At 40.0% G+C, this 26,506-nt stretch overlaps 2 protein-coding genes across 2 annotated transcripts; both read right to left on the reverse strand.

The window, feature by feature from the left end:
• Window positions 1-1,345: 1,345 nt before the first annotated feature.
• Window positions 1,346-18,942, reverse strand: LOC121868415 (proline-rich receptor-like protein kinase PERK10). Its single transcript, XM_042369032.1, has 7 exons — window positions 18,819-18,942; window positions 16,132-16,293; window positions 15,589-15,701; window positions 13,629-13,700; window positions 8,709-8,928; window positions 6,489-6,931; window positions 1,346-5,772 (listed from the first exon to the last, which is right to left on the reverse strand). Exons 2-7 carry the CDS (start codon window positions 16,163-16,165, stop codon window positions 5,611-5,613), a joined length of 1,044 nt encoding a protein of 347 aa, XP_042224966.1. The 5' UTR covers window positions 16,166-16,293; window positions 18,819-18,942; the 3' UTR covers window positions 1,346-5,610.
• A 955-nt stretch (window positions 18,943-19,897) lies between these two features.
• Window positions 19,898-20,038, reverse strand: LOC121868228 (SH3 domain-containing kinase-binding protein 1-like; the record flags this gene model as incomplete). The annotated part of the gene is given in 1 exon segment (XM_042368539.1): window positions 19,898-20,038. A coding segment is annotated over 1 exon segment (141 nt), but the record flags the coding sequence as incomplete, so codon positions are not given.
• Between the last annotated feature and the right edge of the window lie 6,468 nt (window positions 20,039-26,506).

The raw sequence follows: 26,506 nt of genomic DNA on the forward strand, positions 1-26,506 counted from the left end.
TATAATTCAAGGAACCAAAAGCAAAGCTAGGTAATGCTGGGTATCCCAGCTAATATACTGTATATAGAACAGTACAGTACTGTATATATTCTAAACACTGTACTGTACAGTATATCAATATATCGTATCCCCATGTTGATAAATTACTGGTACTGTACTTCACTCTTGGAAAATAAAAAATTAATTTTCACATATTTATCATACATTTGCATGATACTAAAATGTGTGAAGATGGCACTGGTGAAAGTAAACTTTTTATATTCTTACCAAGTACAGTAATTATTAATAACAGTTCAGTGTAATATTTTATGTGGTAGCCAAGGCATGGTAACTGAGTACAGTATGTTTGATGGTTGGAATTGTGAAGAACAATCTTTGTAACACTAAAAGGTGCAAAAACTGAAGAAAATAATAATAATAATTGAACACAAATATTTGGAAAATGTTAATGTTGAAATATTCCAAACTTGATTATTTCATATTTTTTGGTAACGTGAGTGACCCAGAGGCCCCTTTTGTTGAATTAATGAGGGTGTAGTGTACAATACTTTTGTTGTCATTGTCTGCCATTCTGCCATTTAATAACTTCTTGAAATTTTCAAGAGAATTACTGTAATTACCAAAGATTTGTTTTAGGAATAATTATTGCAAACCATCTGTATCTGACACAGTAACTGAAGACAATGTACTGTACAGTACATTGTCTTCAGTTACTGTGTTAACTTTGTGTTGATGTCCTGTACCTCAAGGAAGATAACTAAAACCGTACCCAACATAACCGGATATTGTTTGTCATTCATTATGGTTATCATTTTCATCACAGCTCTGTGATATTACTATTAAGCTGAAGCTGTTTTAGATATTTTGTACTATTTGTGATACTGAACCTCAGGAGTAGCTTATAACCTAGTACTCTCCATTAAGGGACTCTTGCAATATGTGTACACCTCAGCATTAGTGACTGGGTAGTAATATGTAATGATTAGCTGGCTAACTTGTTGCAACCATCATTAAATGAGAGAGATTAGCAGCCACAACCACCATTTAAAAAAGGAGGATACAGTCCTGTCACTGTTATTAGGTTGGCCTTAAAGGTTAGTACAGTACAGTACCCAGTTACTAAAGGGGAGGGTATCCCAAGTCTCAAACCTGTATACTTAATGAGATTATTAAAAGTGTGGTTTAGTTATGGGCTCACTTATAAGGTATTTCATGCTCAATTCTCCATTTCTTGTATGCTTGAGTGAGCACTGTTCATCATTAGCCACAGAAAGGTAATACAGTACAGTATCCACCTTTATTTTCTGGCTGTGTTACTGGCTAGGATAATAAAAGTGAGATCATATAAAACAGGCTTGATCTTTATTTACACACTGACTAGTGTTAAATAAAATAGAAAGTATGATTGTGCACAAGAAAATAAGGATGATTGATACAGTACATGTTAGGGTTATTAAAATATATAAATATTTTTATCGTGTGTTTTTTCTCAGCTGAGAAAAGAGTTACAGTTGATTGGTTGTTGCAAATCTGTTCGATTTCATCCTGAAGTAATGATGTATTTCTAAATGAGTTTATTCATAATCGTTGGGGTGACCGTTTCTGACGAGAAAGATATTTAGCTAAATTATATAAAGATAGTTTTTGCATAATGTAGTTTTACTGATATGTAATTTGTCTTAGTATGCCTTATTGTCGGTAAAAATAAATATATTAAATGCTTCCTCCGAAAGCGTGTATTTGTTACCAGAGTTTAATACTGTAGTTAATTAATGTATAAAATATCTGATAAACTTCCTTCGTGCTCCTTTTTGAAATAATGAATGTATGTATCTTTATATAATTTAGCTAAATATCTTTCTCGTCAGAAACGGTCATCCCAACGATTATGAATGAACTCGTTTAGAAATACATCATTACTTCAGGATGAAATCGAACAGATTTGCAACAACCAATCAACTGTAACTCTTGAGGGGGCGGGGCATCTTTTCTCAGCTGGGAAAAAACGCACTATAGTACATATGTGGTAAAAAGATTCTCCATGATAATTGCCGACCATATTCATGATGAGGCAAGAAAATATGCTGAAGTGTTATTCCAATATACCATGATGCAGTTTTTAAAACATACTTACCTATATCCAATACAGCCAAGAAAATAAATCCTAATAAATTAAGTTGTCCAATTATGTATTTTTATTTTTTTTTAAATCCAATGTATGACTAGAATACCTATTAATTTTTTTCTACACCTGTACTCTTGCCATTTTCCTAATGCACTTTTAATGTAACTTGCATGAGAAAAATTCCAGTACAGTATATTGGAATGCAAACTGTTTGAACATTCAGTTGAATTATACACAAAATGGTGGACAACCTTAGTACTTCTATATAGTACACTGCACACGTCATTATTAAATTACAGAATACCCCTTCATTGTAATTACTGACCTATTTTACACAATTATAAAGATTTGGGGGAAATACAAAACTGGAAACCACTGTATTAAGTACAAATGATATGGTAGCCATATTTAGGAATGAAAAGTTACTTGTACTTATAAGACGGTGAATCACAACAGTATCCATACAACTCTTTAAAATGTTGCTTCTACTTATAGCCTGACTCCATGAAGCTCAAAATCTCTTAAATTTTTACATGAAAGGATTATAGAATGACATAGTTACTGAAGTTGATTAGCAAACAGGTTTAGAATTATCAATTTAGAATTTGAGCAAATCAACTGTGCTGTACAACATTAACACAGAAATTGTTCACGAGTTTTTGTAGAAATTACAAAATTTATTTTGTTGTAGTGATGTTACAAAGGTACTCGAAATATTGAGTGACCAATATCTGGGTACCTCAACACAACCAATACTGTAGGCAATATTTCACACTGCATTGAAACCCCTTGAATTATCGTTGCTTTGACAAGTTGCTCCCAAATCCAGTTTTCAAAATAATATATTTACTATACTGTATACCTATATTTTGATGTCTACAGTACATGTTGCAATTGTATTTTCTTAACATTTTAACATTCTCTGTACATGTTAACATTACTCAAAGGTTTTCCTGCACAAATAAGGAAACACAGTCAGGGGCCACTTTCATCAAAGATTTGCACCTAAAGTTTTCCCCTTAACTTGTAATGTGAGTACTCATTTAACAGCTCACTTAAGCTGCAGCACAAAGATGTCAGCCAAAATTGTGCTGAAACCTTAACTAGATGTCTTTATCCCCAGTTACAAGGAAAAATTTTTGTGCATGAAACTTTGAAAGTACTGACTGATAGCCGTGGTTTGACACAAGTGTTCTGCTAGACACTTTATGAGGTTATAAAACTCATTATCTTAAAGCAGTAGCAGGAGGAAGAAAATGGGGTAAGGGTGCAGGCAACAAAGTGGGACTGATGGCACTAAGCACTGCTGGTCATTACTGATACACACTTGGACAAAATGCAAGTAATTTATGCTATACAGCACTCTTAAATGTATAACCATCCTATATCAAGATTTAAACAAGATAAAATAATTTTATGTATACACAATAAGAGGCATTCTGAGACGGAACATAACACACACTTGAGATAAATAATATACAGAAGCAGCTCAATAGGAAAAAATATATTACTAATAACCAGTTTAAAAGATAATTGTTCAGCAAGTAGTCATAACTTATTACCTGCTGTCATATTAAGTACTACATTTGAATGTACAATTTCTTACTATACTAATTTATATAAAAATCATATCCCTAGATTGATATCTTTTAGAAAAAATGCAATGTACACTATTCTCCCTACCTAGTTATCCAGCCAGTCTACCTCCAGGTGTTATATTTCAACTGAAAAGTCTGATATGTTTTCTCACTGAAGACATATTCAGTCTTTATATTTATCCCATCAGAAATTCTACTTTTTAAGTGTAATACTGTAGAGATAAATTACCTTTGTTTTATGAACAAGTTACTTGTCTGGGGCAAAACATCTGCTGTAACTTCTTTGTTGAATTATATACTACATTATATAACCGGTCAAATGGGCCCCAGTCCTAATGGTCCCTACACTAAGTTAGCCATTAGGGTTGGGGACCAGTCCTAATGTGACCCAACTAATATACCAGACCTAATGGTAAAGTTTGATCAGGGTTTATTAGAAATAGGGCTCATTTGACCTGTATGCCATCCTATAATGATGAATATTTGTGTCCTATCAATATTACAAATGCAATCTTGTTTATGAATTTATATGAATGAAATGCTGTCTTGTTTTTTTGGGTGAACAACTTATTGTAAATCCAGTTCAACAACTGTTAAAACAGAAGCATTACTTTTCTCCCTATAACACAATGTCTTTAAAAAAAAAAAAATATTTTGCAAAAGATTTCACAATTCATCTCACAAAACACAAATCCAAAGTATTTAAACATACCTAACCACCATGTACTTGTATGTCTGTACATTATTGCCATTAATTTGTAAGTACATCTGACTGTACAAATTGCACAGTTTGGTAATCTTGGATGAACTTTCATAAAATTATTATCTTATTAAAAGTAATTTATTATATTACACAACTGTACTGTACTTAAACTCCCCAAATTAAAAATACTCGACTCTTTTGTGATTTATAAATAGCATACATCTCCCATGAAAGTTCATTCCTCAAACTTAATTACTGTCACTGTATTCTACTTAGAAATATCTAGTAGACTTATATCAATACTTGTCACTAAGGTCTACAAGGAAGAACTCTCAGTCTTTACATTATCATGGCACAAATACCTGCAAATCAGTCACCTGCAGCCTCCACAACATACTCTCAGGATAATTAACAGCTAAAGAGTTTAGACCAACAAAATCTACGTCATTGGTAAGAGAACTTCCATTCATCCTCAGGTCATTCAGCACCATCAAATATTTTTGGTTCAACGAGAGATCTATTTTAATTTTCAGCAAATATATTTTATCTCTCAGGTAGACAGTACATCAGCTGCACAATACTGTATTTTATAAGTTATGAAAAATTAACAACCAGCTTAATACCTCTCACTCACCACGGCCAGAAAGTCATTCATATAATCAAGAGCCTGGCTCATTCTCTCACAAGACAACACACAGGTCATCACACCAACATAAATACAAGCAGGCTATAGATATTATCCACATTTCCAAAAGGCTATTCTATACTATTCTCCTTGTACAATATTCTTACAAGAGTCCTTAGGATTTACAACTTTACACATCATACATTTGGAAATACTCTCTCTCCAGTACCGTATATAAGGAATTACAAGGTAGCATGTGGACTGTCAACCCGACACAGTGGGTTTCATATAATCAGTATCTGCTGTCTAGGAGCTGGGATTCACTTGTCTGGACTACAGGTAAAACCCACAACCCTAAAACAGATCAAAATATTGCCCATCGAATGTGTGTGAACATGACAGGTTCACTTAAGATGGCAATAATTATGCTAAAATACATTACAATGTACAGTCTTGTATTAAATTCAAATTTTCACAAATTCTATACCTGTACCAAAAATACAATAAACTCCTCCACAGGCTAGAATCATAACCGAGTACAAATGTTTACAGCTTACTTTTAAACTTGGGCATACGCATCTACAAGTTTCCGAAGTCTTTCAATTTCAACTTCCATGCATGCCCGCTTCTTGCGCTCCTCATCTAGTTCATTCATAAGTAATTGCATTCGTCGAGCTTGTTCCTTTCGTTGCTCTTCAAGGCGGTCTTCCAAAGTTTTTACCTGTAAAGGAAATGAAATCGCAAATTAATTTGTTATAACAATCATTCAAACCTCAGATTAATAACTAATAAACATATGATAGACAAAGAAAATATACTTCAGGAGATGTAGAGAACTTTCAAGAAATGTAGCCAATAAATTAAATAAGCTCCACAAGAAACATCTTAACCACCTAACTCCCACTCACTCACTCTCTCTCTCCACTCTATTACTGTACCTATAATGTACAGTCACCCACAAAAGTTCTGTCGTTCCTCCCAAACCATGAACAATGAAATTCACTTGACATATATTCACTTATTGATGTGTGTTTTAGATGTCATTTTTATGTACAGTATTTTATAAAGAGAATTAAGCTTTGGGGTCATTTAAACCTCTTGCAGTACGACCAATTTATTTTATGGCCTAAATTTGTCAAAACACAGTACCACAGGTACAAATATTTTTGCACATGCTGATTAAGGATCTGAGTTCAAAAATGGAAATAAAATCAGTGTGTTAATTAATGATCCATGAGATAAATACACCTAATAGTTTCACCAATTAATTGATTCTTATATATATATTATTTTGTCATTTCAAAAATTTTCACTCTTGCAAGCTTTTACCATATGGTGTAGGTTGGCTGGATTCATAAGCAAACAAAGGATCTTCCATCAATAATTTCATTTGTTTTTCAAGTTGAATGTAAAACAAAAACTGTAAAATATACTTACCTTGGGAAGTAAGTCCTTATACAGAGCATCAATTTTTTCTTCAAGTCGTCCAGTAGCAGAGCCATCTGTAACTGTTTTTTTATTATCTTTGGTATCTGGGCTGGAGTGGTAAGGTTTCTTGTTGTCTACAGATGATACCGATGTCCGTACATCAGTCGGAGTCACTGATTTCTTGCTCTCCGTGGCCATAGTCACTGGGGGCATAACTGGCAGTGGTTTCGTCTTGGATTTGGGCAGCTGAGAAGCAACATTCTTGTGCTCATAATCTGGTGTTGGCAGATGGGGAGTGTCAGAAGACTTAGTCTTGCTGGCAGTGGCAGGATTATCAGGCAATATCAAGGTGGCTTTAGGGATTTTGGCAGCTGGTTTTTCCTCTGCCTTTTGTGGCAACATTGTGGGCTTGGAAGACACTGCAGGTGCTGGAGCTGGGGTGGCTTCGTTGTCTATAAAAATGAGCAGTACAGTATTTTAACTTCTGCTTCTCTAATAAATAACAAAGTGATAAAAGATTAGATTCAAATTGGTAATAACAGAGTTTCAATGTATTTTTTTTAAATAATCAAAGCTCCTGGAGGTGGTAAAGTTGTTTATGAAGCTGTGAGATATATAAACAAAGAACCTGATGCTGACACTACAGCAAACTCCTGATATATAAAACGTGAGTACCACAGGTTGCTCTGTTATTGCAAAAAAAAAAAAAATATTCTTGAACTTTCTATCAAGTGATAAGCCATATATTTATGAAAAGCATTTTTTAAATAATTCATCAAGTTTTATAAACTTTTTGCACATTCAGCTCAACTCCTGAGCCAGGGGACCATCCTGCCTCACCCTCACACACCAAGCTATGTTTGCATATATCTCTGTAATACTGTACAATACTTTAATTATGATGAACACCTTTATAAATTGTGGCTTGACGATGGAACACAGTAATGATAAACAATTATAATTTTCTGTTTAATAAGACACTGTTGTGGAAGGGGGTAAAAAAGAAAATTTATATTGCAACATTAAGAATGAATGGATGATGGTGTATGTTTCTTCTTGATCCCAGACACCTATATACAGTACAGTACATAGTTTGAAAATGGATGTACAGGCAGTCACCGACTTAAGACGGGGTTAGGGACCCAAATCCAGGTCGTAGATCAAATTGGCCATAAGTCGAAAATGCGAAAATAATACATAAAAAATCTAAAATGGGTGTCTCTTTTTCTTCTCAGCACCACAAAACTCTCACTTTGAAGCTTGCCAGCCATTTTAAAGGGAATTACAAACGAAAATTTTGTCAGTACACAGCGCAATCACGTACGTCGGGACTCGAAAATACATAATTTAAAAAAATTTTGGTACGTCTGGGGCGGTTGTATGTCTGGGTGGTCGTAAGCCATCTATAAAATGGCTGCTCCCCTAATTAAGACCAAACACATCACAGCTCATGAACTGGGTACAGTACAGTATAGTGAACCCTCACTTTACGAGGTTAATTCAACCCACGGCAGCCCGCGTAAAGTGAACAACATAACATATGGGATTAATAGAGACCGGGCCGACCCTCAAACTCCACTTTTTCAGACACAATACCTATGTTGTAGTAAAAATAACTTCTTAATTTTATGATGGTATGCACACACAATTAATAATTAAGAGAAATATCAATAATATTAGGTTTTTTAACACTTACATTAGTAGAAAAGATGGCTGGGCACACGGGGATGGGGGATTGGTTCCGAGGCAGAGGGCAGATTATTGGCCCTCACCTGTATCACTTGTATCAATTGTATCACTATCCACCACAGAGGCTTGCAGGGCCTCTTTGTCAAACCCCTCAAAGTCCATATCCTCACTATAATTATCACTATCACTGACTTGGGCCGGCTATGGTGGGTGGTGGGTGAAGAACTCGGTAATGTTTTGATGACTGGGCGACCTTGTGCGCACCCTGCTCGCGCTGCTCTCCGCGTAAAGGGGTACACGCACCGCGGAATGTGAGCATTCTGGTTTCGGCAGGGTACCGCGTAAACGCGGAATGTGGGACCGAGTAAAGCGAGGGTTGACTGTACAAAGAAATCAATTGTAAAGTCTGGTTGCAATGTGCTTAATAGGACACCAGGTAATGTGCAGAGACCACTGACCTCCAGACAGACCAACAACACCATGACTATATCACTATGGCCATTTTTGAGTGAGGGAAAATAATTCACAAAATTCACTTACCAGGAAGAAGTATACCAGACAGCCTCTTCTTCTGCTTTTGATTATATCTTAGTTCTTGGAGCCACGGCACTGAATTTGTTGAGTCGGGTCTTGGCAGTGGCTCAGGACGGGATCGCAACTCAGGTGAGGCTTTTGAACCAGTGGGTGAGAGCACCGGAGCAATGGGGCTCCGTGACAGTTCAGTCGCACCAAGGTGACCATTGGCTTGTGGAACGGTGTCCTACAGATAGCAGGAGCAAAAATGAATTTCTGTATTATTTTACAAAAGTTTAAACCACATACAAAAAAATTATAAGCACAAATTGACTGTTTTTATATAAAACTATTATAAGCAAGAAATAATACAGAAAAATGTCGAGCCAGAGCACAGGCAAGAATATCTACACATACACAAAATAAATAAAAAACTATGTAAAGTGTCACATACAAAAATATTTCAGCGGAAGTGAAAACTATAAACTGCAAAGCTACAGGTGAAAAATGCAAAACCTAATTATGCACATTATATGTATACAGTAGCCTGGTTAAACAAGCAAATCTATATACTAATGAAAAAATTGGAAATGTAGACAGAATCCTCAAGAAAATCTACAACAAAGTTTACAGTGAAAATGCAGAAAACCAAAGTCCAAACCAAGCAAAAAAGAAAGCTTACAGTACAAGGGGCAGCAACATGTCACAGTAAAGACCATGCAAGTCACAAACATGAGACACACTTCAGTAGTGAAAACAACACACCTTCTCTCACTTGGCTCAAAATAAACTTTGAAATATTGATGAACAGCCACAGACTCTTAATACAGGCAGACTAAGACTGTCAGTCCACATACAGTATACAGTTCCAGAGAAAAAAATATGAACTCTGTCGTTACTGGATAATCTCTCATCTCTGTCCATTATCAGTATCCTCCCTTCTCACTAATCCACTTTGTATCACTTCCTGATAAACATACAATGCAGTTTCCTAGTACTGTGCTGTATTGAATCTATCATACAGTATTTATATTCGGTTATTTAAAGGGATAATAACTTTTCTGTGTTGATCTCTGATAATTTCTGCACTTAGGGAACCAAAAATTAGCATGTGAAATGCACTGGTAATAAAATATCAAAGAGAATATGATTTTTTTTTTTAAATTTCACCAATACGCTCCACCGCGCTGCGTGACGCCATGAGGCGAGGAGGTGTTTATGTCCTGATATTTGTCTACCATGTTTGTGTTTCCTTCATATTTTTATTATCAGTGCATTTCAGATACTATATTAATTTTTGCTTCCCCAAGTGCCAAAATTATCAGAGATCAACACACAAAAGTTATTATCCCTTTAAATATCAGAATACAGTACAAATACTGTAAGATAAATTAAATACTAAAGAACTGAAGTGACTCTGTGTGTCTGTTTGCCAGCCAATCAGCTGCCTTGCTAAAAACTGATCCTAGGCCTCAGTTGCAGAGTTTGAGTGAACAGACTAAAGCACACTAACCTACCTAGCACATTTACCACCATATTTACTATGCAGTCCCCTATCCACTACTCCAACAAATACAACACTGTACCTCTATCCTATCCACTTTGTGCCTACATCCTACCCAGGGCAACACATACCATCAGTGATAACTTATGATAGCATTTTTAACTTGACCTAGAGACCACCTCCTATTATCTTGGCTGCTAGTTCCACTAATATCACTGATAAGATATACCCTGTAGAGTGAACTATACAAGATAACACAAAATTTGTATTCATTTGACAGTTTACTTATCTGATTGTGTGCTGAAAGACATCATTCAAAACTAAAGCAATTATTCTCAATATACTATACAGTATCTACAAAGAGTAAGGATTATGGTAATCTTATACTATACAGTATACAGAAGATTACAGAATCTGTGGTATCTACAGTACAGATAACTAAAATGCCTTGATGATGATAATTTGTAACAAATGATGTATCCTGGAGTCTGATGTAGAATACTGTACATACAGTACACACAGTACAGGTATTTCCAAATTTTAACATTGATTTTTCTGTCCTGCATGAGGGAACTATGCTATCTTCTTTTGTCATGCCAACAAAACATTTCCTGTTACAACAGTCACTCTGGTTCTTGCTACCTAAATGCTATCAAATCAAAAATACACCAGATGTTACATGGTTACTCTGTAGGCTGCTGGTACTACTGACTTGAATTAATTCCAGTATAAGAGAAACAAGAGAGAATTTAATACGTCAATACAAAACATTAAGACCAAAATTTTTTCACCTTGAAACTTCGCAAGAAAATCAATATACATTACTGTAGTTCATGAGGGATGACCCAGACTCTAATATAAAATTTTGCTGTTTACTCAAAAGACTCACCTGAGTAACCACCAGACATTGGCATCAGGGACACGTACATGACCAATTTTGACAACAACTGGGTGAATTTCTAATATCAAATGCTTCAGATGTGGCTAATGCTAATATCATACAGTCACCTACAAGAGGATTATGTAAGTCAAGTTCTACATTTAATAAAAGGATATGTTTGTCTGAGGCTGTTCCAGCCACAGCTCCTAAACAAAAGCAGTTAGGGACCTGAAACTTTACGCACATATTACATGAGTCCCAAGATTGTACACATTGGTATTGTATTGAAAACAGACCCCTGGGTGGTCTGGGAAAGAACAAAAAATCTTCCATGACAGAGATATGGCCATGGCGGTTGTGGGAGGTGTTTACCCATGTTCAAACTATAACAGTCATGGTTAGGTTAGGCTGAGGTGGTTGCCTGTGTCAGGGAGGGCAAATTGTAACAGTCAAGGTTATACAGTTTAAAACTAACCTGAGTAGACAGGTATTTTACTTGTACAGTATTAAAGTGGACGAGAGAAGAGAAGAGTACAGTACTACAGTATGTATTGTACGCAATACAGGCTGTAAGTCTCACCGTTAACTTTGGGACACAGACTTCATATTATGCACTTTATCTAGTGAAGACACGCATTTGTGTGAGGTTTCACCACAAAATTTGTATCAGTGGAAGAGTTACGCTCAATGTATTGAAATATTTATAGACACCAAAATGGAGAAGTTGACCCATAATTTTTTTTTATCAAAAGGGGCAAACATAAACTGTGACAAACATACTTCACTTGTCCCTAAAAATTGTTGTTTAATTCTCTTCATGTTGCAAAATGTCCAGGTAAATGGTACTATACTGAATATTGTTAACAAGAGTTACACCAACAGTTGTACACTTCACGAAGTCGAGTAAAGATTGGGAGAGTTAAACCCGGAGTGTTTGTTTCTACACTGCCACACAACAAACTAAATGGTTGTGACTACTGCTGTATTGTAACACTGCTCTTTATCTTATCACAAACATCAGGTAGATAATGCACCAATTATTATGCAGCACCTTATCTATTATGTCATAAACCAATCAAATGATAAGAAATTCTTGCTTTTACTGTAGTTTCCTATCAATCAAAACACAAGAAATCCCATTTTCTAGTGACTGGAAAAGATTTTGGATTGTCAAGCTATTTGTTTGTGATTTTATAACTTTATTAGTTCTATTCATTTCAAAACTCATTCTTGCTATGGTGCAGTGTAGCCAGAATCAAGAACAACACAAACATTCCCTTTATATGGCATCAAACATTCTATATTTGCATTGTAATGGTTCATTATAAAATTTATATTTAATGAATACAGTAGCACATCAGCTTATGTAAGCAGTCAAAAACTCCTCATCCTCGATTAAATAAATGCAGTATTTAATTTTCTATTTCTGATATACTGTAAACATGTATTTCTTAATTGATTGTGGTATTAATATCTTCTTAGTTTTTTATCCTTTCTTTTGATAATTTGTCACAAGGAAAGGTCTCAAATAGTGACACACAGTCTTCAATACAAGACAAATGATCCTAACTTTTTGTTCATGGTTGCTGTCTCTACCTGTTCTGTGGTCTAGGGGAGAGTCGATCACAAAGAACTAGTTATTAGCTTACAGGAATACTTTGAAATAACTTGATTAAATTTTCTGGGTTATCAAAGCGCATTCAGTATCTGTACATCACTTCCAGAGGTTTCTGTATTCATAATAATATAACTGTGTTGTTGGGGAATTAATAAAATAAAGAGAAATAAAACTTATTTACTGTTCTAAATCACCAGCTCAACAAGCCTACTTGTATTTGGACCTGTATCTGTACTGTATAGTCTCTGAAGTACAGTACTATACTACTAAATTGATTTCAAATGTTTCTGGATCTCATCCCCAGAGACCAAAACACTTTGGGTCATAATTCATTGAAATACGGAGACAAAAACTGTACTGATATATGAGCACTTCCTAGTCCTTGTTGCATTACCATCATGTAACAAGTTTCACACAAATCTTTTTCTATATGATTTATGAAGCTGACAATATGTTTAGTCAAACGTAAGAGGGATGGAAAGAGCCACTCACTCACTCTCTCTCATGTACACACACATGGATGGATGGGTTATATTCACATATCCCCCACCAGAGATGACAAGACAGTGAAATGAAATTATAACCTAACTCTGATAACTTGTACAGTATCTATACACCAATAGAAAAAGAACTTGAGCAAATTTTCATGCAACACAGGAAGGTCGTCCTGAAAGGATGAGGACTACAGTCAAAGGAGCACAAGTTGGAAGAGTAATAGTACATACTGCCCAAACAAACATCACTGATAAAATGCTGGAAGTGTTGTACCAGGTTTCAATCACTACACAGTCATTAAAGAAATGTTTAATAACTTCACTACAGGGCTGTAGCTGTAGTAGTGGCAGGTTTAGCCCATTTACTTACCTAATACATTAATAATTATGCAAGCCAAATAAATAAAATACAATGAAATACTTTGTTTTGGTGCCTACAGGGGACACTTACATGGTCGACCTCGTCTTCAGGTGTGGGAGGGAGTGGGGAGGAGTCAGAGTCAGCGGTGATTTGGTTTTTCATCTGTGCCACAGAGAGAAAGGAAGAAACTGGTGATATACAAAGGTTAGACCCAGAGCCATACACCAGCCAGCTGACAGAGTACAAGTGAGGAAACACTAATGATAACATTATACACACCTATGGGGAGTGGCAGTCCATTTTAAACATACAAATGTTCTCTCCAGTGACTATTTTTAAATTGTAATTAAAAAATTATATTCTATTGTGATTTTATCAAGATATATATATATATATATATATATATATATATATATATATATATATATATATATATATATATATATATATATATATATATATATATATATATATATATATATATATATATATATATATATATATATATATATATATACATACTGTAATGACATTTTCTCTAGTTTTTATGACTTTTTTCAAAACATTTCATTGTCTCTTTGTTTCATTCCTTTATACATGGAAATTTTAAAACATGGAGACAACTCAATATATTAAACAAGAATTGGTCGGCACAATGAGAACCACATATAAAAAATGTACTGCCAGGGTAAATAACCGTGAGTGATTAAATCCTGATCATTCTCTTGGTTTTTCATAATGGACTTGACAATTAGTAAATAAAAGCAAACCACAACAGAGGTAACACATTAAGTTATACATCATTTTTTTTTACAAACTGGGTAAAGTTTTACATACAGAAGTTTGTTAGATACAGTACTGTACTAACAAATGCTAAACGGTAGAACTTGGTCGACAGTAAGGAATAGTCAGGACTTTGAACATAATTAAAAAGGTGTGCACTGGGTTAGTTAATACTGTACTGCTGTTAATTACAATGTGTATGCTGCTGGTGGGTGACCTACTGTAGGCTAGTGGTAAGCAGAGGCGTGCAAAAAAAAAAAGAAGCTGCCAATGTGAATACTGCACTGTACAATATTAGCAGACCGTTTACTGTCAGTACAAGATATAATATCCAACAGAAGAGGAGATCAATAAATGAAGGGATAGTTGCCCTAATCCAGTCCGAGGCTCTTAAGCTTTGCCGTGTTACTGTTATAAACAAAACCGGATAATAACCTCAAATCTGTCTTAAATGTGCAAAATCTGTTCATCAAATTTTGAAACTACGGCTACCATACCTGGAAAATGGCCCACTTGCAGGTAAAAGGAACTAACTGCCTTTTCTATAAAATATTAATACTGTAGTAAAACAAAGAATATGCTTAACTTAATATAAAAAAAAATATTCTAATAACACCTAAAACAATCTTAACATTTTCTTCCAAATACTCCAATCTGACATGAGTAGCTGCAGGAGGCTGTGCATCATGGAGAGCTGCCATTGGGTAATACTGTAACAGCTAACCCACACAAGTGAGGAAAATGGCCACAAGACAGTGATAATAATGAAGGAAGTGAACTAAGAAATATTAAAGTTAAATAAAACTGGTGACATAAAATATAAACCTGACTGTAAAGGGCAGTGACTCATGGTGTAACCAGAGTCATGTTTAGGATTAATAAAAGTGGTGATGATCTTCGTGTAATATATCAAAGTGATAAAAAGAAGAATTATATTCGATGGGTAAAGAATTCTTCCACTTAAAGTGCATCTTCAGTACACTTGCTGCCTCTCTTCAGTGTAGTACAGCAGAGCCAGAACAAACACAACTCCATGTCATTTAAATACTTACATATTTTCGAGTAGATGCCCCAGTAGCCTATTACTGTACCAAACAACCTTCAACATGAGTTAATATCAGGTACACTGATGTTTAACAGACATTTATAAAATATATTTATGTGTGCAAATCAACAAACTGAATACTATATCTTGTTTATAATAATCTTATGTTAAACTTAAGATACAGGTACACACACACACACACAAAAAAGAAGACATGCTTACGTTTTCCTTGAACATGCCTGATGGAGGTCGTCTCCGGGATGGGCCTTTGGGACGGAGTTGAGTTACATGCTTCAGCTTCTCTCCATCTGTGTCCAGAGTTAAACTGCCTTCCTCTGTTGTGTAAAAAAATGTTAGACTTACAATAAAATCCACCACATCATATCTTTAGTATAAATTTATGTACCTAAGTGGAGAGTAAAACCTTATTCACAATTTCAGTCAATGAGGAGTTGATGACAATTCAGAGACCTGACTGTGTGATGTGCAAAGGGATGAAACAGTGGAATAGATATTGACTGACAGTACTGTACAAGTGACAATAACTATCAGGAAACTTGAGAGTGAAAGAGAAGGAGAATCACAAAATTCACCAGAGGGCAGGGCAAGTGATGGTATTAGCAAAAACCACACCACAAAATCGAAGCATATGACCGTAGACTGAAATGGGACAGTTAGCAAGTCACTTCTTGACACTCTTGAGACAATAAACATGTGTTAAAAATGCTTTGATAGGGTTAATCACTATATAACCAGTATTATCACCTTTAACGAGGAATCTCTTTGTGATTTTTGACATCTCTGCAGTGTCCTTGGGAGTAGGACTACCTTCATGAGCATCTGAGTTTGACTGGATGGTTGGCTTCTTCTCTGGTGGCGGAGGAGCTTGGATCTTCTTCTCTGGCAGTGGGGGCGGAGGCTCCTTGTCTACAAGTAAATATATTTTACATATAAAGATTATTAATATACTACACAGACCTCACAATACATAATAAACATAACCTTTGTATTTTCTAATTGTAAATATAAAATATGAGAAAAGTCATGCTATATATGGTTGTATCTGGGTGGCTCACACTGCTTGTATCTTATGTGTCACTTCAATTACAGATTATCCCCATACACCCACTCCCCCCACCCCATACATGCAGCCAAATTATTGTGGGACACATCTTTATCACCCTTCTGATAGTTTCTTTTAGGTTTCTGACTGACAGACTCTGCCTCAACACATACAGGAATCTAGATTTTGTAACCCCTTGTATACGGGTCCCCTCTGAGCTGAATAAAACCATCCAGCTTAGTCCTATGAAACCATCACTGGACAATGTTTTTTCCGAGAGAGAGAGAGAGAGAGAGAGAGAGAGAGAGAGTGAGAGAGTGAGTGAGTGAGTGAGTGAGTGAGTGAGTGAGTGGTGGTGGTGGTGAGTGAGAGTGGAGTGAGTGAGTGAGTGAGTGAGTGGTGAGGAGTGAGTGAGTGAGTGAGTGAGTGAGTGAGTGAGTGAGTGAGTGAGTGTGAGTGAGTGGTGGAGAGTGGTGGTGAGTGGAGGAGGAGTGAGTGAGTGAGTGAGGAGTGAGGAGAGTGAGAGAGTGAGTGGTGGTGAGTGAGAGAGTGAGAGAGAGAGTGAGTGAGTGAGTGAGTGAGTGAGTGAGTGAGTGAGTGTGTGTGTGTGTGTGTGTGTGTGTGTGTGTGTGTGTGTGTGTGTGTGTGTGTGTGTGTGTGTGTGTTGTGTGTGTGTTGTGTGTGTGTGTACAGCTGCCACTGAAGTTAAAGTATCTGATAAGAGTTACTGCAAATGCTGATAAAGAGTAGTATGACAAGTAGTGAGCAGCATGACAATAACAAAAACACATACACAAATAAACAGACACACATGCACACACAAAATATGAAATAAATCAAAATAAAACAAATTAAAAACCCAGAGAGAAGTACAGTACATTGTAAAGACACTTCTTAACTTACCAATGATTCATCAGTGCACTTCACTAAGGAACGAAGAACTATGAACCCACGAAAATGGAATATGGTGCATAATAATAATTTACATTGATAAAACCTTTCACATTTCATTTCCAAAACCTTATGAGATGTTATGAAGTAGAATCTGTTGCATAAAGTATCTAATGATCAGTTCCACCAGAAAATAACCACCACAAATTATTTATTACACAAAACCTTTAATATTTATCACAGTAAATTTCAGATTCTTCAAAATGCTTTACTGTACACTTAAAATTCACAGGTAAACTCGGAAGTAACTCTCGGCACCAGGTTAGGGAAGGCACGACTCGTGTGACACACCCACGAGTGAGGCGGTAGGTAGGAGGGATGAGCAGCAAGTGTGGCTACTTGGTCTTCACTCACCCCACACCTGTGACACAGTTATTAGCTGACTGAGCTAAACTTCACCTCACTGTACAGGACAAGTCAATATCCCCATTTTCTCATCCTCCTATCCATCTGTTTTATTTTTATTTTATCTTTATTCCTCTATTCCACTTCTACTTTTGTTTGAAATGGATTAACAAAACTGATAAAAAAAGCAGTAGGAAGAGGAGGGGGGAATTAGTGATGAAAGACCAGTGTATAAAATGATAGGAAAGTACTGGAGTGAAACAAAATGCAAAAATACTCCACATACATTTCCTTAAATCCTTATCTTGCTCACCTCATACATATCCTCAGTGACCTTCTCTACCACCAACAATAACAACAGCAACACACACAATAGTACACAGAGATATGACAACTGACACACTGTTCCTGTGGCCCATCTTCCTGCTGTGTTCCAAGGTGGCCATTGAGATGCATCCAAACTCTTCTCTTCCCATTACACCACTTGTTAAGGTGTGGGGAAAAATCATTTAAGTGATGTGTAAGCTTGACTAGGATTAACATCACGGGCAGGGAACCACGACGGTGAACTCGAGTAAAGCAAAATAATGATGTCCTACCATGTGTTAAGTTAGGTTCTGGTCTATAAAATATATTGAAGTCACTGAATAACTTTGTAAGATGGCAGTATACTATTGACATTAGGTTTTGAAGTGTGTGTTTTTTCTGATGGCTTAAGTACCACTAACATATAGGAGCCCCCAAAGCCCTACCTAAACTGTACACTTGTGGACCTTAGGGATTGTGAAAAGTGCCTTAAGTTTCTGTAATAAAATCATTTCTCTACAAGCTAACTGGAGTTGTCTCTCTTTATTCTTACTTAAACAGTCCATCAGCAAATTAAGAAATGCCTTTACTGTATCTATTAATAAATGCCAATGTAATGTAGTTTTTCTCTATGACCACAGACTGAAGAACCTGATGGTCCAACTTAAAACAAATTCTATAAAGAAGTCTTCGAAAGTAAAATCTCTTCTTTCACTTCACACACTACCTGAAGCACACGTGTAGTACAGTAATCTTCCTTAGGTAAGTAAATCGTTAAGATGCTCACCAATAAACAACAATAAATGACTGGCAGAGGAGAGAGCTCCTTCACGGCCAACACTAGTGCTGCCACTACCATCAACTCCCCTTGACTGTTTACTGATAACATATCTAATCGATAGTGAGGTGGACAACTAGTGCGCCTTTCGACAGACCCCAATCATCTTCATAATATAAGGATGACATTTTTAACCTACAGTTATGTATCATAGGTCATTTTCCTATACTGTCATGATGGTGGAAATAAGAAGTTTAAGTATACAGCAGTGAGGAGGGCACAGACACCGAGGGCACAGACACCAGGGCATCACACAATGGAACTCACTCATCCACACATAATGACCATAAAAGCTTTCATAAGCGAGTCACCAGTTGATGGAGTAACAAAGCACCCTTGGTCTATACATACTACAACAGATGACAAAACCCAACTCCTTATCTGTACCCCAAAACCTCCCCAAATAATTAGGGAGGGTCAATGGAGACACTGAAGTAGCCAGAACACGACCAACCAGAGGTCATAGAAAAATGTATAGCCACTGTGAAATTCCTCGTCTGTGGTGATAAAAATTTTTGCCTTCCACAATAATGGAGGCCACAGCCACGAGAACTATAAAAGGAGGAAACATGGAGGGACGGGACAGTACAGTACAGTATATTGTACATAACAAGTATACAGCAGGTAGCTGACCAACAAGTTTGGCGACACTATACAATCAAGAACAGTTCCTTTTAACACTCCTGTTCTAAACAGTACAGTGCCCTCTATAGGTAGACAAGCAATTTTGAGACTTGCTCCAGTAATTTGAAGTCATAGGCATGTAATGAAACTATCTGAACAGCATCCCAGGGTTAATAAGAAGCATCTATCTGTCTCGTGGATATTCTATAAAATGTGAAAAAGGTCTGCTACACTGTTTATTTCTTAGCTACTATCAGGGAAAAATACACTAACCTTCAACTGCAGCTATTTTTTGTGTGTGTCCCCCCCCCCCAATCTCTCTCCTGCTTATGTACACTGTGGCCAGAAACAAGAACAAAATAAATCTCTCTCTCTCACTGTTGTCATTCATTCATTTGCCATAATTACATCTCATTCTGTAGTAAGAGATGTAGTGAATTACCTGACTTGTTAAGTGTTCCCGTGGGAGTGCTGTCTGCCGAGCTAGATGGTGACCCCTTCTTCGCCAAAACACCAGCAGGTTTCTCTGGACGAGGAGGCTTAACCTAAGACAAAAATATATATAATGAATATTTTTGAAATACAGTCTGTTAATAAATTTGGTATATTTGAATATTTTGCATTAAGTGAATGTATTTGGCATACTGTATTTGAGTACATGTACTGTAATATAATATTGTTTTTTCTTTCTGAATTATACTGAAGGAGAGAATCACAGAACCACACACAGAGAGGGCAGAACACACCAAGAGCTAGGCAGAACAATATGAGGGAGGGATGAACACGGTCTCCTCTACATTTTTACAGGTCTCCTACAGAACAATGTTTAAGTAATAAAAAGAGCACGACCAGATGGCAAAATTTGTTGATTCGCAGAGATTGTTAATAAATGCCAGTTTTGGTTTACCATCAGGTACATTTTGACTCCATTTTGTGAAGTGGACTTGGTTATTGTGCTCCCTCCTCCTCACACACTATACAGTACAAAGTGAACCATTAGCCTCCATATGAATCCACAACACATTAACTTAACACACTGTACAGACTGTGTTTAGCCCCCACAGGTTCCTTCATACTAATAAGGGAAGCAAACGCAAGACTAGAAATGATAACATTCTTGAGTATTGCTGTACACCTACCAGCAGCACAACTCCTTATAGTTAATACTGTACTGTATATACACTGTACCCTCGTTAATTAGGATCATTATAATTTGGATTTCGGCTTACTTCATATTTTATATGAAGTAAACGCTTTGAACCCGGAATGAATCTGTATGTATATTATGTATGCTGTATGTATATTATGTATGTGCTCCATTTATATACACTATTTATTCAGCCTAGCTAGCAGCGTGTGGCAATGTATTTACCATGTCCCACACGCTTAATTAATGTGCCTGGCGACATATGGAAGCTGCTAATGTATCACTTACCACATGTCGCCCGAAAGGCTAGTTGACCCCCAGACAGAGTAAGGAGCGCCACCTCCCTTGTGTATCTGTTTATCCAGGAAATAGAATCTACGAAAACTCTACAGGTGTTTGTGTTCGCTCCTGTAGATAGAACTCGATACCCAGAATACATGCATGGCGCAGTGAGTCATTTTACTGGATCATTATACAAGTGAAGTGTAAAGTTTGTGGCAAGACCGACTTATGGACCCCTGCTCTGTGTCAACCACCGCTAATGGCCGTCTCTTCAAAGAATTTATAGCAACTTTGAGCAGTGTCAGTGACAGCAAGTTCCTGTGAAGTGTATAGTGCATTGTGTGTTTAGTGCCATAACTGTGTGACCTTGTTCTAAAGGATTCCCAAGGCGTAAGGCATGTTCAGGGCATGTGTGAGGAGTAGAGTTCAGCGCTGCCTCCTCCCGCCATGCCTGGAGGGTAACTGACGACAGACGTGAGTCGCCGCCTCCACCCCCTCGCAGCGAGACTGCCCGAGACGCGCACACACACGTACGAACACACTGACTGCGGCCATTCCTTTATATATATTTTATATATATAATCTACTTATCTGTGCATTTAATTAATTTTTTTGTCTCAGATTTTGTTGATACGACGGGCTGACCGGTCAACACTGATTTAAGACACAGTACACAGATTAAGTTATTATGTCTCATGCCTTACGCAGTCGTGGAGCCAACGCCTGGATGAGTCAGTCGGATGACAGCTCTGCAGAGATGGATGACCAGGCTGAACAGGACGCTCCAGTTCCTCCCACCACATCGCGCAGCCCTTCACCTCGATCTTCTGCATTGTCTTCAGAGATAATTGCTTTAATGAAGTTTATGAGGGATGAAAGGCGCGAGGACGAAGCTAGAAGACATGTGGAGGATGAAGAACGAAGGCAAGCTGAGGCAGAGAGAGACCACCAACGGAGATTGGAAGACAGTGCACGGTTTGAAGCTTTGATATCTCGTCTCACTGTTAACCAAGCCCCTGGCTCTAACACTGCCTCGGTATCGACTGGTTCAGATACCTCATCACTGCTTTCTTCACGCCCCCCAGCCCCACCTAAGGCGGCTGCTCAAACACCGCCAATCTTGAAGCCTGATGTGAAATTCCCGACTTTTCGTGAATGGCGGAGTCGGTGGACTGATTATGCTACAATGGTGGATCTCCAGAGCCTGTCACAGCCTAAACAACTTATTCAGCTGCGTATGTGCCTGTCCTTGGAAACTCAGCGTGTCTTGGAACATACGTTGCAGGTACCTCCGACCTCTTCGTTATCGGTAGAGGAGGTACTGGATATTCTACAACGGCACATCAAAGGGCAGCGGAACGAAGCTCTACGCAGGAGGGAATTGTTTAGCTGTAGACAGATGGAGGGCGAGACTTTTGATGTCTTTTATGTACGACTCAAGAGACCCTCGGAAGAGGTAGATATATGCCCAGGTAACCACCAGCAGTGCGAGGAGACCCAGTTGAAGCAGGTGATCCTGATGGGTGTTAAGGACGAGGAGCTTGTCCAACGCCTCACCTCCCTCGACTCTTCCTCTTCTCTTAAGGATGTGTTGACGATAAGTCGCTCCTATGAGGCTGCCAGGTGTGCCACCTCTGCCATCCGAGCTCCCCCTACAGCTGTACACGCTGTGTCCCGGTACAAGAAGGACAAGAAGTCTACTTCAACGCCTTCGCCCACCACGCCCAAGCCCGGTTCCTTTTGTAACAACTGTGGTAAGCAGCACGGAACACAGGTGTGTCCAGCTGCTGAGTCTACCTGCAACAGTTGTGACCGTAAGGGCCAATGGTCGCTCACAGTGCGGTGCCCAGCTAAGCACGTCCAGTGCAATGTGTGCGGTCGTCTGGGCCACTATGACAAGTGTTGCCCTACCAACAAACCCAAGGGACAGCGTCGGCGGAAGCTTCAGCGCCCTTCCACCAGTGAGGGCCGCCTACAGTCTTCCAATCAGAAGCATGACCACCCTGGACAACGCTCGAGCCATATTAGGAAGGTGTGCTCCCCCTCGTGTCCCAGGACCAAAGTCCCCCAGTACATCAGTGTCATCGTGACCTACGGCAGTGTGTCATCCTGTCTTCAGATGTTGCCCAACACCGGCGCTGATGCTACAGTCATCGGTCCCCAGCATTTGCAATGCTTGGGGCTCTCTCCAAGTGATCTAGGACCGCCACCCAAGGATCTACGCTTCACGGCAGATGGTTCACAGATGGCCCCAGCCCTAGGTTCACTCCAAACACAGGTCACCTTTGGCAACAGGTCGTGTCAAGCCTGGATTGATGTGCATAACGGTGTCCCGACTCCTTTGCTGTCCTACAGACATTGTCATGAGTTGGCCATCATCTCCCAGGGCTTCCCCAAACCTATTCTTGAGGTAAAACACGCCAACAGGGTGCACGAAGGGAGCAGCAACTACCCTGCTGTCGCCCTACCCCTACCTCTTGCCAGTGACACCTCTCCTTCGGATGCTCGGAAGTACTTCCTGAAGGAATTCAGCGACGTTCTGGTGACCAAGTCCGCTCTGGAATCTGGAATCCAAGCCTCTCAAGAAGATGGTAGGCCCCCCGATGAGGATCCGCCTGAGGGACGACGCGAAGCCCTTCGCTATCTACACCCCTCGACTGGTCCCCCGGGCCTTCCGCGAGGCGGTCAAAAACGAGCTGGACTCCATGGTCGCCCAAGAAATGATTGCACCAGCAGGTGATGACCCGTCTCCACGGTGTCACCCTATGGTAGTAGTCGCAAAACCCAAAGGTGGTGTTCGGATCACCACTGACCTCTCCAAGCTCAACAGCCAGGTGTCTCGTCCTGCGCACCCTTCTCCCACGCCCTTTGCAGCTATACGCAGTGTGAACCCGAAGGCGCGCTTCTTCACGACGATGGACGCCCTGTGTGGATACTGGCAGATAGAGCTTGCCGAAGAAGACCGACCACTTACAACTTTCATCACCCCGCATGGACGTTACAGTTATTGCCGTGGCCCCATGGGATTCGCCGCTACAGGAGACGCTTTCTATCTTCGAGGTGATATGGCTCTACAAGGTCTGGCAAACTGCGTGAAAGTGGTCGACGACATACTCGTGTAAGACGAGGATTACATGGATCACCTCTGCCGTATCTACGAGGTACTCAACAGGTGCCGGAAGCACGGCATCACCCTAAATGCCGACAAGTTTGTTCTGGCCAGCTCTTCAGTGGACTTTTGTGGGTACACCCTCTCAGGGAATGGTACTGCAGCTGACCCGGAGAAGGTCCGCGCCATCACGGATTTTCCCAACCCTGCTAACCTCACCGACTTGAGGTCCTTCATCGGTCTCGTCAACCAGTTAGCAGAGTTTTCACCGGACATCTCCGCAGCTGCCCAACCACTTCGCCCCCTGATGAGCCCCAAGAGGACATTCCTGTGGACCCCCGACCACGACAAGGCCTTCCAGCAAGTGAAACAGGCCCTGTCTAGTCCACCTGTCCTAGCCACGTTTGACCCAGCCTTGCCGACGGTTCTGCAGACAGATGCCTCACGCTTGTACGGCGTGGGATACGCCCTATTGCAGGATCATGGTGGACAGTTCTGGCTCGTCCAGTGTGGCTCGCGTTTCCTCTCTGACACCGAGACGCGCTACGCCACTATTGAGTTGGAGCTGTTGGCTGTGGTTTGGGCGATGTCCAAGTGCAGGTTTTACCTCATAGGCCTGCAACACTTTCACCTAGTGACCGACCATTGCCCGCTTGTTCCGATCCTCAACCACTACACGCTGGATGCCGTTGAGAACCCTCGCCTCCAGCGTCTGAAAGAGAAGCTCTCGGCGTACGTCTTCACAGCAGTGTGGCATGCTGGTAAGGAGCTCTGCATCCCTGATGCCTTATCCCGCTCTCCTGTCAGCCGCCCTACTCCAGAAGACCATGTGCTCGACGCCGACCTCGCTCTTTCCGTCAGGACTGTGGTCACTCTACACGCCGTCCAATCCCTTCGTTCGGACCTGTCACCAGATGACGACAAGGCAATGGAGGACCTTCAAACAGCGGCCCAAGATGACCCTTCCTACGTCCGACTCGTCGAGTGTGTGAGGAATGGATTCCCTAGCAACCGCTACGACCTTCACAACACCCTGCTCCCGTATTGGAAACTCCGCGATGAACTCTACTGCGACGGGGACCTTGTTCTGTACGGAGCACGTGTAGTTGTCCCTGCTGCCTCACGTCCCCACGTCTTGGCTCGCCTTCACGACAGTCACCGTGGAGCTGAGGCCACCAAACGACGTGCACGACAGACTGTGTTCTGGCCCGGCATCGACTCCGACATCTCCAATGTTGTCCGTGCGTGTGAGCCCTGCCAAGTATTACAACCCAGCCAGCAGCAGGAACCCTTCATGAGTGACGACAACCCCACCCGCCCCTTTGAGTCTGTGTCGGCCGACTTTTTCTGTGTCAGGAAAGTCCTTCCTTGTTATCGTCGACCGTCTCTCTGGTTGGCCGGTTGTCATCAAGTGCGGTAATGACACGACGTCTGCCGCCACCATCAGCAAGTTCCGCCACTACTTCCGTGACGTGGGCGTTCCTGTGCGCCTGCGAACCGACGGAGGGCCCCAGTTCACAAGCCGGGACTTTGCTGTGTTCCTTGACCGATGGGGAGTCCGGCATGTGTTGTCATCGCCCCATTACCCGCAGTCCAACGGCCACGCTGAGGCTGCTGTCAAATCCCTGAAGCACCTCATCCTTAAGGTGGCCCCTTCTGGGAATATTGACTGCGAGGCCTTCGACCGGGGTCTCCTTGAACTCCGCAACACACCTAACTACACCGGACGCTCCCCTGCCCAGGTCTTGTATGGACGCCCCCTTCGTTCTTGTGTCCCTGCTCACCCTCAATCCTTCTCCAAGGAGTGGCAGGCCAAGACAGAGGATTGTGATCGCCGAGCCGCCGAACGTGTTCATGATGTCGTCGCCCGCTACAACGACCACGCCCGTTCTCTCCCCAGGTTGAGTGTCGGCACCCAAGTCCGTGTTCAGGACCCGACCTCCCTACGTTGGGACAAAGTGGGCGTAGTCATGGGTCTCGGTAGGTCACGGGACTACCAGGTGCGGTTACCCAGTGGTCGTGTGTGGTGGAGGAACCGCCGTTTTCTCCGCCCCGTAACAACGCCTTCTGCTGACCCCGCCACCAGTGTTGAGTCCCATACCCTCCCCAGTGATCAAGTCCCTCGACGCTCAGAACGGATCCAAAAGAAAAGGTCCGCTCAAGACTTTGCTATGAGCGTATAGGGGGGAGGGAGGTGTATGTATATTATGTATGCTGTATGTATATTATGTATGTGCTCCATTTATATACACTATTTATTCAGCCTAGCTAGCAGCGTGTGGCAATGTATTTACCATGTCCCACACGCTTAATTAATGTGCCTGGCGACATATGGAAGCTGCTAATGTATCACTTACCACATGTCGCCTGAGAGGCTAGTTGACCCCCAGACAGAGTAAGGAGCGCCACCTCCCTTGTGTATCTGTTTATCCAGGAAATAGAACCTACGAAAACTCTACAGGTGTTTGTGTTCGC

The sequence above is a fragment of the Homarus americanus genome, unplaced genomic scaffold, assembly GCF_018991925.1.
Source record: "Homarus americanus isolate GMGI-L3 unplaced genomic scaffold, GMGI_Hamer_2.0 scaffold19318, whole genome shotgun sequence".
Lineage (NCBI taxonomy): Eukaryota > Metazoa > Arthropoda > Malacostraca > Decapoda > Nephropidae > Homarus > Homarus americanus.

Bases quoted from the DNA above. Each gene is read 5' to 3' on its own strand.
- LOC121868415 (XM_042369032.1), bottom strand. From the start codon at position 16,165: ATGTCAAAAATCACAAAGAGATTCCTCGTTAAAG. The intron at 8,929-13,628 runs GTAAGTGTCCCC...TGCTATCTGTAG, and splicing joins CTGAAGACGAGGTCGACCAT to GACACCGTTCCACAAGCCAA. The intron at 5,773-6,488 runs GTAAGTATATTT...TTTCCTTTACAG, and splicing joins ATAAGGACTTACTTCCCAAG to GTAAAAACTTTGGAAGACCG.